The sequence below is a fragment of the Parus major genome, chromosome 1 (assembly GCF_001522545.3).
Source record: "Parus major isolate Abel chromosome 1, Parus_major1.1, whole genome shotgun sequence".
In the NCBI taxonomy this organism is placed as follows: domain Eukaryota; kingdom Metazoa; phylum Chordata; class Aves; order Passeriformes; family Paridae; genus Parus; species Parus major.
The window spans coordinates 70,042,841-70,059,058 of NC_031768.1; the positions used below are offsets into that span (position 1 = coordinate 70,042,841).

General features: G+C 35.0%; 1 protein-coding gene across 4 annotated transcripts in view; it reads right to left on the reverse strand.

Moving 5' to 3' along the window:
• SGCG (sarcoglycan gamma) overlaps positions 1 to 16,218 on the reverse strand; it is a 106,497-nt gene that overhangs the window by 31,234 nt on the left and 59,045 nt on the right. For all 4 annotated transcript variants that reach the window (XM_015627734.3, XM_015627725.3, XM_015627704.3 and 1 more), the window contains 2 exons: positions 8,963 to 9,064; positions 5,370 to 5,457 (listed from right to left, as the gene is read on the reverse strand). In XM_015627734.3, the coding sequence (XP_015483220.1) occupies positions 5,370 to 5,457; positions 8,963 to 9,064 (190 nt within the window). The remainder of the gene's footprint in view (positions 1 to 5,369; positions 5,458 to 8,962; positions 9,065 to 16,218) is intronic.

Consider the following 16,218-nt stretch of genomic DNA (forward strand, 5'->3'; position numbering starts at 1 on the left):
TCAATGGATGAAACAGTTATATCCTCTCAGATCAAAGCAAGAGTGCCTCATCGTCACTACTGTTTATACTTTGTTGTTATCTGTGATTGAACACAAGTCTAGAGATCTTAAAAAATTGGTCACCTTTCCTCACAGGCTTAATGAATACAAATTTTGTTTCATGATGAAGAACTTCAACAGGAAAAGCTGAAACACAGTTCTCAGATAGATAAGGTGAAAAAGAAAATACTAAAGGAGATGAGGCATGATAATTTGAAATCCTGTATGCAGAGAGGATAGCTGAGCTGAGTCTCTCCTTCCTAAGCGGGTACTTTAACTACTTTATCATCTGTGTAATGGATATTCTTCTTCCCCCTTTTTTCTTTCTTTTAAAAAAAGAAAGCCATGAGTGTACTTCCATAAGGTCAGCTCCTGCACTGTGTTTCAGCAGTATTCTAAGCATATATACTAGATCTGGGCAGAGGACAGTGTGAGAGGACCTGCTGAACAGATGGGGCACGATTCAGTTCACAACATCACTGTCTACTACCATTATACATTCTTTTGTGCCCGGCCTTCAGCTTATTTCAGATGTCCTAGAGTATCTAGCACTTCTGGATCAGACCAGAAAGTCTGACATGGGGTCTGTAAGCAATGTGAGCCTTTTCAGTGTGTCAGCTGAAGACTGGGCAAGATGGAATCACAGAAGAATGCAAGCCAGAGGCCAGCTCTATAAGTCCCACTTCCTAACCACATAAGGGTCAGTTTTGTTGGAAGTTAGATAAAGATGCTCAGGGTCTTGTCCAGGTGAAATTTTACTACCTCTGAGGAAGGGGATTTAGCAGCCTCCCTGAGCAATTTGTTCCCATGGTTAACCATTCTAACAATGGTAATTCTCCCCTGCCCCCTCTATCTAGTTGTATTTTGCTTCTCTGCAAGCCAGGACCATTTCCTTTTGCCCTCTTCTTGTGCACCCTGAGTCTGGACTCATGTTAGTGATTGGACAGCAGGAAATGGCCTCAAGCAAGGAAAGTTCAGGTTTGATATTAGGAAAAATTTCTCCACTAAAAGAGCAGTTAAACCTTGGAACAGGCTACCCAGGGAAGTGGATTCAAAACTGTCCAAAAAATGAGATGTGGAACATTGTAATATGCTTTAGTTGGCATGGTGGTATTTGGTCAAAGGTTGGACTTGACCCTGGAGGTCTTTTTTAACCTTAATGATTCCATGATTTACTTTGTCTCTAGCCCTCCTAGTATCAGGTGCAAGTTAGAAGCTCTCCTTAAGCTTTCTTTTCTTGCAGGTTAAACAAACACAACCTCTTCAGACTGTAATACTTCATGTGCTTCACTCCCTGGCCATCTGAACAGCTCCCTGTGGGCACCTCCTCCTCTGGCTCACAGCTCCATCATATTCCAGCCCCCTCTTAGTGCTCAGTGTCACAAGGATACACTGCAGGTACATGTTCAAGCTGTCCATCAGGACTGGGGGTGTCTTCTGCAGACCTGCTGCACAAAACTTTAGCAGCCATTTGTCATCCTCTAAATCTTATCTATCTAACCAAATTTTACATTGAAATAAAGTAGCATGTATGTCTTGATATGATCAGATTCACTGATAGCTAAAATTTCTATACTTCAGGAAGTAAACGTTCCTACTTTAAACCCCTTGGAATAAATATTGTATATCCTTGATCATAGCAAGACTTAATCACCTCAAAAATACTTCAATGAATTTTCAGATTTATCTTTCTACTAATTTCTCCTATGGTATATCTTCCTTTATTATAGCCTAGCTGGACAGCAATTAAAGTTATGCAAATAATCATCTTCTTGCGGACAAAGACTTTCAAGAAATACATTCTGCCTTTTATCTTAAAGATAAGAAAGAATTTATTTGGACAAAAATGGGGTTTTTAATGAAAGGCTTCTGGGAAAAATAAAGAAGGAAAAGCTAAATGATTTTACAATGTCATTAAGTTTATGAAACTGGCTTCAGGGTTTTCCCTGTGAAAACAAGATCAAACTCTTCTTAGAGTCATCATGCTTCCTTAGCACTGTTTTCTTCTTCCAATGCCTCTTATGAAAAAAATACCATCACTTGAAAATGAAATATTAAAATGCTGATAAGAAAACTGTACATGATTTGACTATGGAAAGCAGTAGTTTTCTAAATGGTGATTATTAGGGCTAAAGCAATGTATGAGGTACTGACACTGATCTGTTCCCTTGGAATGTTGTCCCAGTCTGAAAAAAACAGACAGCACAAACACTCTTATTGTAACAGCAGTTCAGATTAATGTTATAGACATGAAAATAGTCTCTAAGCAGAATTTTGACTGTAATTCTGTTTTCATACTGCATAAGCCATTTTGACTTTCACCATATTCCCATGCTTTCTGAGTGAAGCTGATTTCATGCTTAACAATGCAGAACAGCTTCATAATCCAACTATCTCAATAAATTCCAACAAGCTCTAAAGACTTTAAACTGAACCCCTGATCTGAAGCTACTGATGTTACTATTCCTTGGTGTAAAAAAATTAAACTAGGATGAGGATCAGCAAACCATTCTACCGGAATCTGCTCTCACAGAACTTATGTAACTTTGGAAACCTTGGTTTTTCTTTTCTTTTAAAGTTTTTAATTTTTTTTTTTATTTTTCTCCTGAAGAAGACATATTACAAAGAGAATTTAGGGTCTTCTGGAGGTTGAAACCTCCTTACATGATCCTTGAAAGACAGATATCTCAAAAAATCTGGTCCTATTTTTCAGCAGTGCTAGCTGGAAACATGCTGTTCTTCACTGACTACTTATCCACGACTGGAACACAACTGCAAAAGCTGACTGTATTATTTTCATCTGCTGATAAACTGTCATAGAATTATGCTTATTTAGGTAAAACATAATTTAAACTGTTTGATACCAATGTTGCTCTTAATGATTTGATAACTGACTATAAAGTCTGTATGTTTCTTTTATATGTAACATATTTATCAGTACTCATTATTGAAGAGGTTTGACAAGTTTTTTGCACTAAGTTGATTCACTGTTGCTCAGGATATAAATTGAAAGTGCTGCATTGCTCTTTTTTTCTAGGATTGAATAAGGCTTTTAAGTAGTTAAGAAAAGGAATCTTGGAGATCTTAATTAGCAGCTTTCTTGGATTACCAAAGATAATTCTAGATATTTCAGTTTTGAAAGTTGATAAGCAAGCCATAACAATGACACCTGAATCTTATTCAGGATTTTAAGAAGAGGAGCTATTCTAATGAAAATATCTACCATCTGTTCTATACATATTGTTGCCTTGCCTATAAGCAACTCTCTCCACAACTTTCTTAATTCCCTATGACCATCAAGCCTGTACATTGCCAGAACTATGCCTTGCTTACATTCCCTCCTGTCCGGATGTTGTTGGCCAAAATCCTTCTAAGTCCCATTTTTCCTAGAAATATAAATAAAGCAATCACTTCCTCTAAATAAAGCTCTTATTTTCCTTTATGCCTTGTTGTTTTGTTCTGGTATGCTTATTTGTAAAAAGTAATTAAAAGAGAATGGGTATTTTTGTCATACAGGGGGCCACTGAAGTCAAAAAACAGTAAATAACATAATTGGTTTGTTTGTTCATTTTTTAATTATGATCCCTATTATTTTGAAAGTATTATTTTCCTGGCAAGCAGTTTTTAAAGTATTTGCACTTAGTGAGGCTTCTGAAAGCAGTATAATTATGGGTCATAGTTCAAAACTCAACATCTACAGCATTTTGTTTTAAAAAACAATGTTCAGACAACTCCTCCAAGAGATGTTTCATGCAGATGAACTGAGGTGCACGTAGAAGCTCTAAAGCAAGAGTGATCATGTTGGAAGTTGTTCACATTTTCTGTCTTTTTAGTATATCTGTGATTCATGAGGGAATGTATAATATGTGCCTGTTATCTTCATAGGGGGAATTTCACAGAAACTCAAGTAAAGATTTGTTTCACATCTCTCTTGTGAATTACTTCTGTTGAAGACTGCGTATTTAAATCATTCTTAGTAACTTATTAAATTCTTTTAACAGATCATTTGAATCACAATTTCCATGAGTTAAAAGGTATTTTTGTTATAATCTTGTGAGAGATGCTATATTATGTTGTCATCTCTGGAACAATTCCAAGCTTATCTATACAACACCTTCACAATTGCAACTAGTCCTATTTATAAGATGAGTAGAATTTTAAGGCATAGTTCCATCATGTTGGCAATTGTGGAAGATATTAACTCTTCAGAAAATGCTTATGCATATAAAGTAAATATGTCACACACCTATTTATCACACTCCTTTTGGTAACGATTTAGGGGTATTTTCTTAAGTCATTCAGAACTTTATGGTTGACTGAATTAAAAAAGGGAATTTTAAAACATTTAAAGGCTGAATTGTAATTAATTGCATAATTATACATATTTAAGGAGAATAACAAGCTCCTTCATATATTTTATTTTTTTTCCCTTTTGTTATAGAACTGTTTGAAAACAGTGAAGCTTGCAAAACATTTTATGAATTGAAATGGTAATTCTTCAGACAGGAGTTGCCACAGAAGTTACATAGCCTCAACAGCATGGAAAAGTTACTCATCAATGCTCTGCTGGGTCCCAATTTAGTAAACTACTTAAACATATCAGGTTAGGCTACAGTTAAATAAGCAGGAATTTATGCTTTGCTGCCTGAGGACCTTGTAAGAAATAAGCTAATAAATTGTTACATTTTTCTCCAATGTCAAATAAAGACTGAAAAATAGTAACAAAGCTAAGAAAAATTTTGTCATAGCTCACACAAATTGTTGCCATTCTTGCCTTAAAAATATGATTTAAAGAGTCAGGTCTGTTTATTTTTTCTACCAAGATCTCTCACTTACATCTGTCTAAATCTATTGATTTTACTGAGTAAACCACTGTATTTTACTGCTTCCATAGATAGTAAAGAATATAAATGTCTGAGTTTTGAACTAGAAAAAACTTAAAATTTATAAATTTTTTTTTAGGATGTTGGATTAAATGTATTGGTTTCTGGAATACTAGGAAATAGAGAGACTCTAGACATGTTTTCTTATTGCATTTTCTCAGAAATTGATTTGCAACTACCAATACATTTTTCCACAAGAAAAAAAGGGTAACTTTTGCAGAGACCTTTCTTGTAATAAAGAAGTGCTTCAAATATTTAAAGAATTAATGCTTAACTGAGAAATTGAAAATATACTGCTGCTTTTTACTGAGTGGCAGGTGGACTATTCAAATATAACCATAATAGTAATAAATAATAATGTGTTTAGTGCTTTATATTCTCAAATCTCTATACAAATATTCACTATGTTTCCAAAGCAGTGGACAAGAAATAATCACTCAGACTTACCCACATTTAGCCTGCCTGTGACTTCTCCATTTGAATTGCGAGCATTTACAGTCACATTGTGAGTAGATTGGAGAAGCAGTGATGAGTCCTGAAGTATGGAGAAAGAAAAACAGTATGTTGGACAGAACAATCAGAATTGTGAACAATTTTCAAAATTTAGTCTAGTGTTGGTATCAACTCAGTCATTGAAAGGTCATTGCAGCTAGAAAACTATCCACAAATATCACCAAAGAATGTGGGCAATATTTCTGATTATTACAACTGTATCAGATTTAAAGTAAGAAAATTAATTAAAGGGTATAGGTCAAGTGAACCAAATCTGTGCTACTGGACCAATGAATGTGCTGCTTACATTTTATCTTTTGGAAAAATTGCTTTAGTACTAGATTTACTAACTTCCAGTACATAACTGAGATTCCTGGAGGAAGCCATTTAATTGAGTGTGAGCACCTCACTTTGAGAATTCATACTGTTGTATTTACTTGTTGAGAAACATGCATGTGCATTCTGCTTCCTCAATGGTCAACACAGTCTGTAGGCTGTGGCCTAATTTTGGCACTTGGAACTGACTCTCCAGGCAAGGAAGCTGCAACAGTGAATGATGGAGAGAGTGGCAGGCTGACTAGATCAATGCTGACCTTAACAGATGACAGTACAGGTGATTTTCAGGGTAACCATAGTGGCCACAGTCTTTACTTGACATTAAATATCAGAAAATTTTCTAGGGACACAAAAACTCATCACTCTCATTTGTATCAGCAAAATGTAATACACTGGTAGACTTCAAAAAGAGGGGATGAAGTTCTCTGCAGTAAAGGTGTTTTCATACTAAAGCATACTTTGTGTCTAAAGAACAAGAACTCAGTAAGTGCTAAGAAGTGCCTATGCATATCTCAGTTGCCAAAGTATCAGGGAATGATATGAAGAGGGTATCAGCAAGCTGCCTGCTTGTGACCTCAGTGGAGATACCCATTCCTAAATAAATGAGTTTCTAGCTACTCATGCAGGACCTTGAAGGGCTAAGCCCTGAAAATAACCCCAAGGCATGTTCTCATCTCAATTTAATGCTTAGGGTATGAGACAACCTGAGAGTTTTAAACACTTTTTATGTGAAGGATTTTACTACAAATACTTATTTAGTAACAGAACCACGAAGCTGATTAAAAAGCAACATGCAATTTGGACTCAACTTACACATTTTTTTAAAAACAAATGGTATATTACAAGTAGGTAGAAAGGCTCTATCAAAAGAAGTCATTAAGTGAGAAAAATAAATGAATCACACTTTATAAATTATATCAGGAAAATAAGTAAGCTCACAGAATTATCATAAATAATTAAGTCATAGGAAAAAAGTAAGCCATGTGTTAGAATAAACATTAATGGTAATAAGTTAGTATGAAGTGGGAAAAGGAAGGTCAAAAAAGATTGGGGATTGGATAAATATAGTACAGTTAAGTAAATCTGCTAAATGACCCAAAAATCTGGGCATCTTTATTACATTTATTTGATTGCCACTGGTTGATGTGAAAAATAATTTAGTAGTTTGTGATATCAAATGGAAGTGTGAATAAACTGTACTCTAGACTTGCTGCTGCCACATATGTGGCATTGACTAATTAAAATCTAGTAACATATTTTAAAATGCTTGTCTTTTATCTTTCCATGAAGATGCTTTAGCAAAGGTGCAATGGTCTTGACCACAGCTCTGTGTTGGACTCATAATGAAGGCATAAACTTGTAATAGGCTCCAGAGGCAATGCACAGCAAGTAGATTTTCTGCTACATATTTTCTTAGCGCTTTGGAGACCTCATTAGGTGAGAAAATCTGTTAGGAGACTGCAAGGAGAAAACTATTAAGGCAAGGGAGAAAGATGCTTTGAAAGCTGAGAGGGGCCAGGTTCTCCAAGACAAACTTAGAAAAAGAAAGCTTAACAAATAAGTAATGTTATGAGAATAAACACATAAATGGCAACTCAGGAGAACAAGCTGCAGGCAGTTAAGCCTTTAGAGAGTTCAAACATTTTAAAAAGCAAGGATACAAACAAAAAACCTCTGATAAATTGTCAGTAGGCAGAGAGAAGCAGTAGCCTGAAGGCTCTAATTAATGCATGCTACTAATGATCATGACGGGTCATTGGACAGCTGAGCTTATATTAGATGCTGCCACACCTCCTTTTCCTACATTTGTACTAAATGTATTAAGAGCTGAAAGGAATATTAAGAGAGCACAAAGCTTAACACTTCAAAATGATCTTTGGGACTAGAGGGAGTTCTTAAACATTAGCTGTGCTGGTCTTAAAAAGTTACATGTCTTACTGGATAAACAACCTCAAGGGAAATTCACCAAAGCACATAAATAGTTTTCTCACTGCCTGTGAGGCAGAAAAGAATACAGCATAAGAAGCTAAATGAAAATATAGATATAGTAATGGAATTTCACTGTCTTAATTAAGAGCTGTTCCTGAAACTGGAAATACTTGTTGCAGAGAGGAAAAAGAAAGGCTCAATATAAGTAAAATATGTTGGTGTTGCTTAAATTTTAGTAATCAAGCATGTTAACAGCCTCATTCTGATAAATTTCTGTACATTTTCTCTTGCTATAGCAACATAAACACTAACGTTTTTCCTAGGTTGAGAAAAGTCTCATGGCTGGCTATTTCTTCTCAATTACATGTTTGAGGATGTGAAAGAGCCATATTTGGCTTTTACTGTCACTGAATAGTACTTTATTTAATGAAATGTCCCACTGGTTGATGATGATATTTACAAAACATAAAACTTTATTTTGTGAGACATTGGACTATGGGCATATTTATTTTATTGGATAATTTATTTATTTCTCTACAAAAAATTCACAGGAGTAAGTTTCAGCATCCCCCTGGATAAGCAAAATCTAAATCAGATTCTCTCTTCCTTTTCCTACACCCAAAACTTCCATACCTTTTCCATTCTCAGTGACATTTTAAAATTAATCATTTTGATAAATAGTTGACCAAGTATGGTATTCTTTTTTTACCTCACTAGCAATAACAACAACAAACTTTTCTATCTAGATAAACCAGATTAAAGACTAAGTCTTTCCGTTTAGACCTGTAAATTTTATATACATAAATATACAAACATGCCAGATATTTCATGGCATTGTCTTTAAAGTGAAAAAAACTATATATATTAGAGAAATCATAACTTTTCCATTAGGACCCACTAATTTTAGAGATATTGAAACTATTCTGTAGTGGCTGAATAAAGAAAACAAGCAGTTTCCTAGTAGAAGCCTGTATTAAAAAATAATCTCACTAAAAAGAATGAAAACCTTTCTATATGCTCCTCAAGTTCTAGGATTACTTACATATGATAGCAATTATAATTCCTGTTTGAGCTGCTTGTCACATACCTAAGAGATAAATGTTAATTCTGACAAATCATCATAACACTGACCTTGTAAAGTATACAGAAATATGTGTATATACAGATATACATGTACATTCACATACATATATATTTTTTTAACATGACAGAAATCATGAGAAGTTCAATTATTCAGAAGTTCATTCATTTTATTTAGCATTATTCCAAGATTACCCACTTACCACTCTCGAATGGATTTCTTTGGCATAAAGAGGGAATAAGAATTCAGATTCCCCTTCCAGTCGAAGGCCTTCTTTTGTAACACGCAGGTGTCCCATTCCAGTCTGAGGAGAAGATGTGACAATTATGCACAATTTACTATTGTTGCTGTATTTATTTTGTTTAATTTTCATGAATTAAACATTTTCAGAGCTGCCTGCCTCAAGTCTACTGATACATATACAAATAGTAATGCACATAAAATTTTGAGAATTCCTTATTTTTTTTTCCAGGAGTAATTTTCTGTGAGAAATTGCAGGTTTCATGAAGTTATTAAACTAGGTGATTGTTTTTTGGGTTTTTGGGGGGAGGGAGGGCGTGGAGTGGTAATACAGTTTCATAGTTATTAAATTGAGAAGAAATGTATTTGTATTGACTGTGCTGAAACAACTTTTGTACTTGCCTTCTAAAAATGTAATGAACAATAAACTTTTACATTTGAGTACAGACATAAAAAACCTTACGTTAACATCTCAGGGTTTATTCAATCAATAATGTAAGCCTACAGAACAGGCAAAGAGGGATTTTTATTTGCTTTCACTTTCAGCACTTACTTCTTTTTAATTAAGTTTTAATTCATTGGTTTAGGTTTTCTCTCCTTTAAATGTAGGTCAAGGCTCTATATCTCATTATCATGTACTTTTTTCTCTATTAGCTGCTTTTCATTTTTCAGCTCCTTTCTTCATCATTCCCTCCTGCTTTGAGCCCAGTTATTCTTTCCAGCTGATATCTCATTTTCTTTCTTTTTTTTTTATTTCCTTTCATCATTATCATAGAATTGATAATGTGAAAAATGAGTGAGGAATTACTTCAGTAAGTGCATGAGGGTTTTCAGGCTTCAGCTGCAAAGTCTTTCACAGGTATTTAGCTAATTTGTAAAGGATTCACCCCTTTCCCTAACATAAAGAGTGACAGAAAACTTGCCAAGAATAAAAAAAAATAAAAAAAAATAAAAAAAAAGGAAGAAAATTAAGCCTTCCAGTTTGGCCACAAGAAAACGAGCAGATGGAAGGACTAAATACAAAACAATAAACACTAAAAAGTATTTCCACTCCTAACAGTTTTCAGGTAGTTCTCCATGTAAGCGGTTGATATACATTACCACTGATTATACATCAATAAACTGTTCATCTAATGAATTATGCTTGCCACTGATAAAAGTTACAACTGCAGAGATGGTAATTGCTTTCAAATATATGTTCTGACTAATGAGATTATATATGTATATATGTAATGCTAAGTAACATATCAAACAAGCCTTCAATGAAAAATTATAGCTATTTTTTTTAGCAGGCCTGAAAGGAGACAAAGACAGAAACAAGTTTTGCTTAAATTCCATAAGGTAAGAAATGTTCATTCGCTCCACTGGAGAGTACAACCATAATTCTTTCTTAGCAAGATTTGCTTCAGGAAAGAGGCTTTTAGAGCAGCTATTTATGGAATCTGTTCTTCAGGGTCAAATATTGTACTGTTTTGAAATATATAATGTACTGACTTTTCTCAGTGAAAACAGTTTCCAAATTTGGTTTCCAAATTCTAGACCAGTGCAAAGGTATAAAAAGTACCCGGTATATACTGATACACCCCATAAGGCAAAACTAAAATAATACTTATGACAAGCTTTAAAAATGACAATTCCTAGCCAGCACTGACTGATTTAGAAATGTATTTTTCTAGTGCAGACCATGGGCAGTTTTTTCTAATCTGTAACACTCTAACATTATAAAGACACATAGGTTTTAAGACAAACACTTTTGAGAAGTCTGATGTGAAATATCAGGATATTATAAAGAAATACCACCAAGTATCTCCTCTTTTATTAACCAAATTTAGGGTCTGATGATTAACTCTGGGCTCATACCTTTTCCCATCAAGTGAAAGTAGTTCATATTAGCTATGAGGTTTAAACAGAGCTTGCATATTTTTATGGAATATAAAGACCTAAATAAGTAGTACATTAGAGAATACGTACAAAAAAAATGACATTGACAAATCTGAATTTAAGAAGGCAGAGGAAGTACTAGCAATTAATCTTGCTCTGAAGCAAACTGGAGAAAATTAACAAACTCCTGGATGACAGTTTCTGTCCTGGCTTTGACAGGAAAAAATTGTTAGTAGACAAAAAAAAAAAAATCATGGGACGAAAATGATGCAATTTACTCAGCACACTCATTCTAATGGATTCAGGTTTCACAGCAATGATTACTGTTAAAAATGCTATATAGACAAAGAAATGTCTTTGACCTAAAGAATAGTATGCCACATGATAAAACTCAGCACTTTCAACTTACTTGAAAATTCCTTTTTTTTCAGTAAATCCAGTCATATCCCTCAAGATTACTTTGTATAAGTATGTCCTCCAGTATGCCATATTTTCTTCATCAGATATTTAATTTAAGGATTGACACAAAGCTCACATATTCTCACATATTTACCTAACAGCCTCATTATCCATTCTCACTGACCACTTGGAAGTGCAAACCCAGGGAAATTTAGATTTGAGTATGTGCACAAATAACTAGCAGTGAGGAAAAACATAAACTTTGTAACATGCATGCAAACAATAAAAATGTGGATTTTATATAATGATCCTCACTTCTATTACCTTTGTGACTGCAAACAATTGTTATGTTCTTAGTAATACGATATTTGAGCATCTTAAGATTGTAAAAGGACTGAGTTATGCAGTACAGTAAGATAGAGGAATTCTATTATGACCCTTTTATAACTGGGAAATTAAAGTTACACGGAATATAAAAGAGAGGGATTTAGACTAAACAACCACCCCAATGCACTGAGATCCAACGCTACGTTCCAGGAAAAGGCAGAGCACAATAGTTAGACATAATGTTCTCTCAACAACCACTCTGCTTACATTACCAATTGCTATTTACTGAGTATTGTGGCTTCCTCAGTGATGAACAAACTTCATGCTTTCTGTTTCAAGGATTTGATTCTGTTCCTATTCAAATAATTGAATAAAAATACTTCTACTGACTTGAGGAAAGGGACCCAATATCAGTTAGATGTGGACTTTGATGCAGTTGTACAACAAGCTGTTGATTAGGGTTGGGAAAAAGAAGTGCTTTGTTAAACACAGGAGATGTATTCCAAGTCTGGATCCTGGTTATCCTGATTATCCTGATGCTGGTGACTGCCACTGCTCAAGTTTGCTGGACCTGAGCTGTAACATGCTGTTGTACATACAGATATAGCTGAGACTCACATTTTGTAATTACTTAAAGCCCTCAGCAAGGCAGGGACACATCTGTACAGCAGGGAAGGATGAACTGGCATCTCTGTAGACAGCAATCAGGTTTTATTGCTGCAAGGAATTGACTAGCGTGGAAACTGCTGGCAGCTGCCAAACTCTTACGCACCATAGATGCAACTTAGCATTAGTGCTCACAAAGGTGTGACCAGTTTTCATTTCAGAACTGCTTCACTTACTCTAACTGCAGCAACAGGATGTCTTCAACTGCAGTAGAAGCATTTTTTCATAATTTGAAAATGCTTCCAAGCAGATAAGTGCTTGGAGAAACAAAGACAAAGCCTTCTACCAAAAAAATTCAATCTCTGAATACTCATAAAAGCTCATCAAAAGACTTTGAGAAGTCCCAGTCTAAAGGACATTTGACATCCAGCTTTTCAGTGAATTATCTACATAGGGATACTCCAAAGCAGCTGAAATTGAGTAGCCACCACTGCTGAATCATAGGTAAGATGCACTGTGTGGTGTAACACTTGGATGGCAGGACCATCTTGGATATGTTATTATTCTCTTAGACTCTAAACACAGACTCCAGACTTCTAGGAGTGGAAAACAAGCAGAAAACAAGAGCTCTAGGGCTCTTGCACACATGGTGAGTTGCTCTCTGGTAGCTGAGCCTCCTGCTGCCTATGGCATAAGGAAGCAAAAAAGCTTCAGGTAATTTATTTGGCATTTATATCCCAGGAATATGACAATGTAGCTCTGCTGCTGTAGGCATGTGGCCCTTAGAAATGAGCATGAGGGCATGAGGCATGGGAAACATTAATTCAGTTTAAAAATGAGCATTTCTAGCATTTATTTTCCTACCCACAGTGAAACTGATAAACATTGGCTCACTAGATTTGGCCAACCACTCTCCATATCATATGTCCTATCATATCACATCATCACTGTTTCTTCACCTTCTCAGCATTAGACTCAAATGGAGTCCTCAGATTCCTCTGAATAAGAGAAACTGAACTTCTGCTCTCTGTAACAGCTAATATGTTACCATGGTTACACCAAAAAAATTCTCAAAAGTTGACTCCAACATTAGTTTTAACACACATTCAATTCAAATCAGGTAGCTCAGGAGTTAAAAGCATGTTTGATTTGCAGTATCTACTCCCTGAACATTCAACCTTTCCATATATTAAAAGTCCATGCACGCTGCAGTGGCTGAATGAAACTGGTAATGATATAAACTTCAGAGCAGAAAGGACACAGCATTTGGTTGGGGTTGATAAAAACCTTGATGGAAGGCCATGGGAAAAACTCTTCTAGCTGTAAGAAGTATTACCCACAATGCCCCCTGATAAGTTGTATGTTAACTGTGCTAGAAAGTTCTATGGTTTCTTTGTTATTATTGGGTAAATTTTGCTGTATTATTTTACATACACCTAATCCCAAGTTTTAATGGTTCCTTTCCCTTTAACTCCACCCCTAACCTAGGATCTGTAAATTACTGTAATACCCTGCACCCTTCTGTATGCATCCCCTGATTGTGTCTGGCTTATGTTTGTTGTTTTCTTGTTAAAGTTACTTTTTGGGTCACACAATTGTGCCTGTCCCTCTTTATTATCACCACCCGTGGACCTCATGCCGATTATCTCCAAGGTAGCACCCCCCCAAACCATCCGGGTCCAGTGTGCTACAGCATTTCCACTCAGTTAAATCCTTTTCTTTCTTGTAGGATCCTTACATCCTCCTCCTAGGCCAGATCAGGGAAAGACCATGGCAAGTTCAGGCCAAGACATCACTTGTTGTGCCTCAAAGCTAGTTCAATTAATGGCTTTATAGATCCAGCTTGCACTGCAGTACTTCTTGCAGCAATTACTATTTAGAGAACTTGCCTTGCAAACAAGAGTGTACTGTTTCATTGAGATAATAGGGCTGTGGGTAGAGATTGTTAAAGAGCAATCAGCAAAACAGGATTGGTAATGAATCTGATGAAACTCTCTGTTTGACTTACAATATCAATTTTGGAGCTAAGTACGTGCTCGGTATAATAACATTACTGATGCCTCATCTCATTTTCAGTTGCAAGGACTCCTGTTTGCTGGGCTCAGACTTATCTGACTCATCTGCTTAGATGACAGTAGAGTCATTTCAGTCAAAGACATTGGTCAAATCAGAGCCCTTGGCAACAGCAAGCACTCTTGGTACAGAAGTTAGTCCCACCTGGCTTAGGGCTGGATACAGACCAAAACACCACTCGCAGACAACACTGAAAAGTTCTTAGATAATATCTAGAGATTTAGAAAAGTAGATGGCCACTTTGAATTCAATAGATTTGTAAGAAAACAGCTATGAATTATGCAAATTATCAAACCACTAATGTTTGCTTATTTTTACAACATTTCTTTCATAAAATAGGATCCACATTTAAGACCCATACTTTCAAGGTATTTTCAGGTCCTCTCTAATCTTTGTTCTGATATACAGAATAACAAACTTCCTTACTTAAAGTATTAATTAAAACAGGTGTTACTCCAGAGGAAAGAATATATTCTCAAAACATATTCAGTTTTAGCTTCATTTCCTTGTTCAGCAAGGACCAAATTCTGGATTTTGTTCTACGCTGCACAGGTATTAAAAAATACTATTACATCTGCCATTACATCTCCTGTGTTAGAAAAACAGACTATGAAGGAATAGACTGCAATTCCCACTGCTACATAAATTTATTCAGGAATTAGGTTTTTATAAGCTGGGTAATTAATTTTATTATATTAACTCTTGAAATTATGCAACTCAGGTAAAGAAATGGAATTAAATATTTTCCTTTGATTTGTAAAAGTTGACAAAAGGGTTTTCTTAAATCCAGTTCTTAAACTTGCACGTACACACTAATCTCACTCTAGCTCTTTATTAATATTATAAATTATTCCAACAGTAGACTTAAAACAGGTGTTCCTTTACATCCTTTTCCATACACATGATTTGATTAAAGATATAATTCAGAATAATCAAATACTTAAAAAATATATTTAAATTAAAATACATATCACTACTGAAAAGTCTCTCTTTGGCAACAGCCTTCTGCACTAAGTAGCTCAATATCTTTCTATTCAATTATTACTCTTTGCATAAAATATTTAAATATTTGTCTGATAGAGACAATGGGAATGACTGTAGCCTGATGGGAGGCAAACTGTATTTAACTTACTAGGAAAGTTGCAAAATACAGCTGTTTAGGATTATTCAGAATATAAACTATGGAATGTTTGTGTTCTGACATGAAAATTTGGATGAGAATTTCTGAAAAATTCAATAATTTATTTCATTTGAGTATTAAGGTAATGCAACATTCCCCAAATTGCAACTAATTCATGGAGCACCCACTGTTAACCACAAAATGCATGGAAAGGCAGTACAAGTTCACTAATGTATGTCTTTAGTGAGGAGAACTCTTGCTGTAAGTGTTCTTTACTGTACATTTTCATCGCTGTCTGCTCTGGTTTTCAGTGTTCCAAATGACTGTCTCCAATTTAATAAGGCGCGCTATTACACAGTCTATTAAGGCTCACTGTCATAAAGTGTTAACTAATTAGCAGTTAAAATTTTGCTTTCTTAGTTCATTATATTCCTAGTTTCATATTTCTGTATTTCCTTAAACAATTCCCTCCATCTTCAGTGCCTGAGTTTATCAAGTGCTCAAACAGTTGTTTACACAAATATTTAAATCAGTTTTTAATTTCAAAATACATATTGTACTTATAGATTTAGACCAGGACCATTCATTGCCAGCCAACTAATATGTATATATAAAGATTATATATAGTTTGTTTTTCAACATGTCATATTAAATGAACCATCAACAAATTACTACTGCCTTACGGAAAACTTTGAAAAATAATTTAAAAATAATTTTTAATACTTTGCCTATATTCATTTTTAATGGGAACCCCAGAAGTTTAGAAGAGTGCTATGCCTGTGATAACAGTTTCTGGGAATGGCTGCATGGGT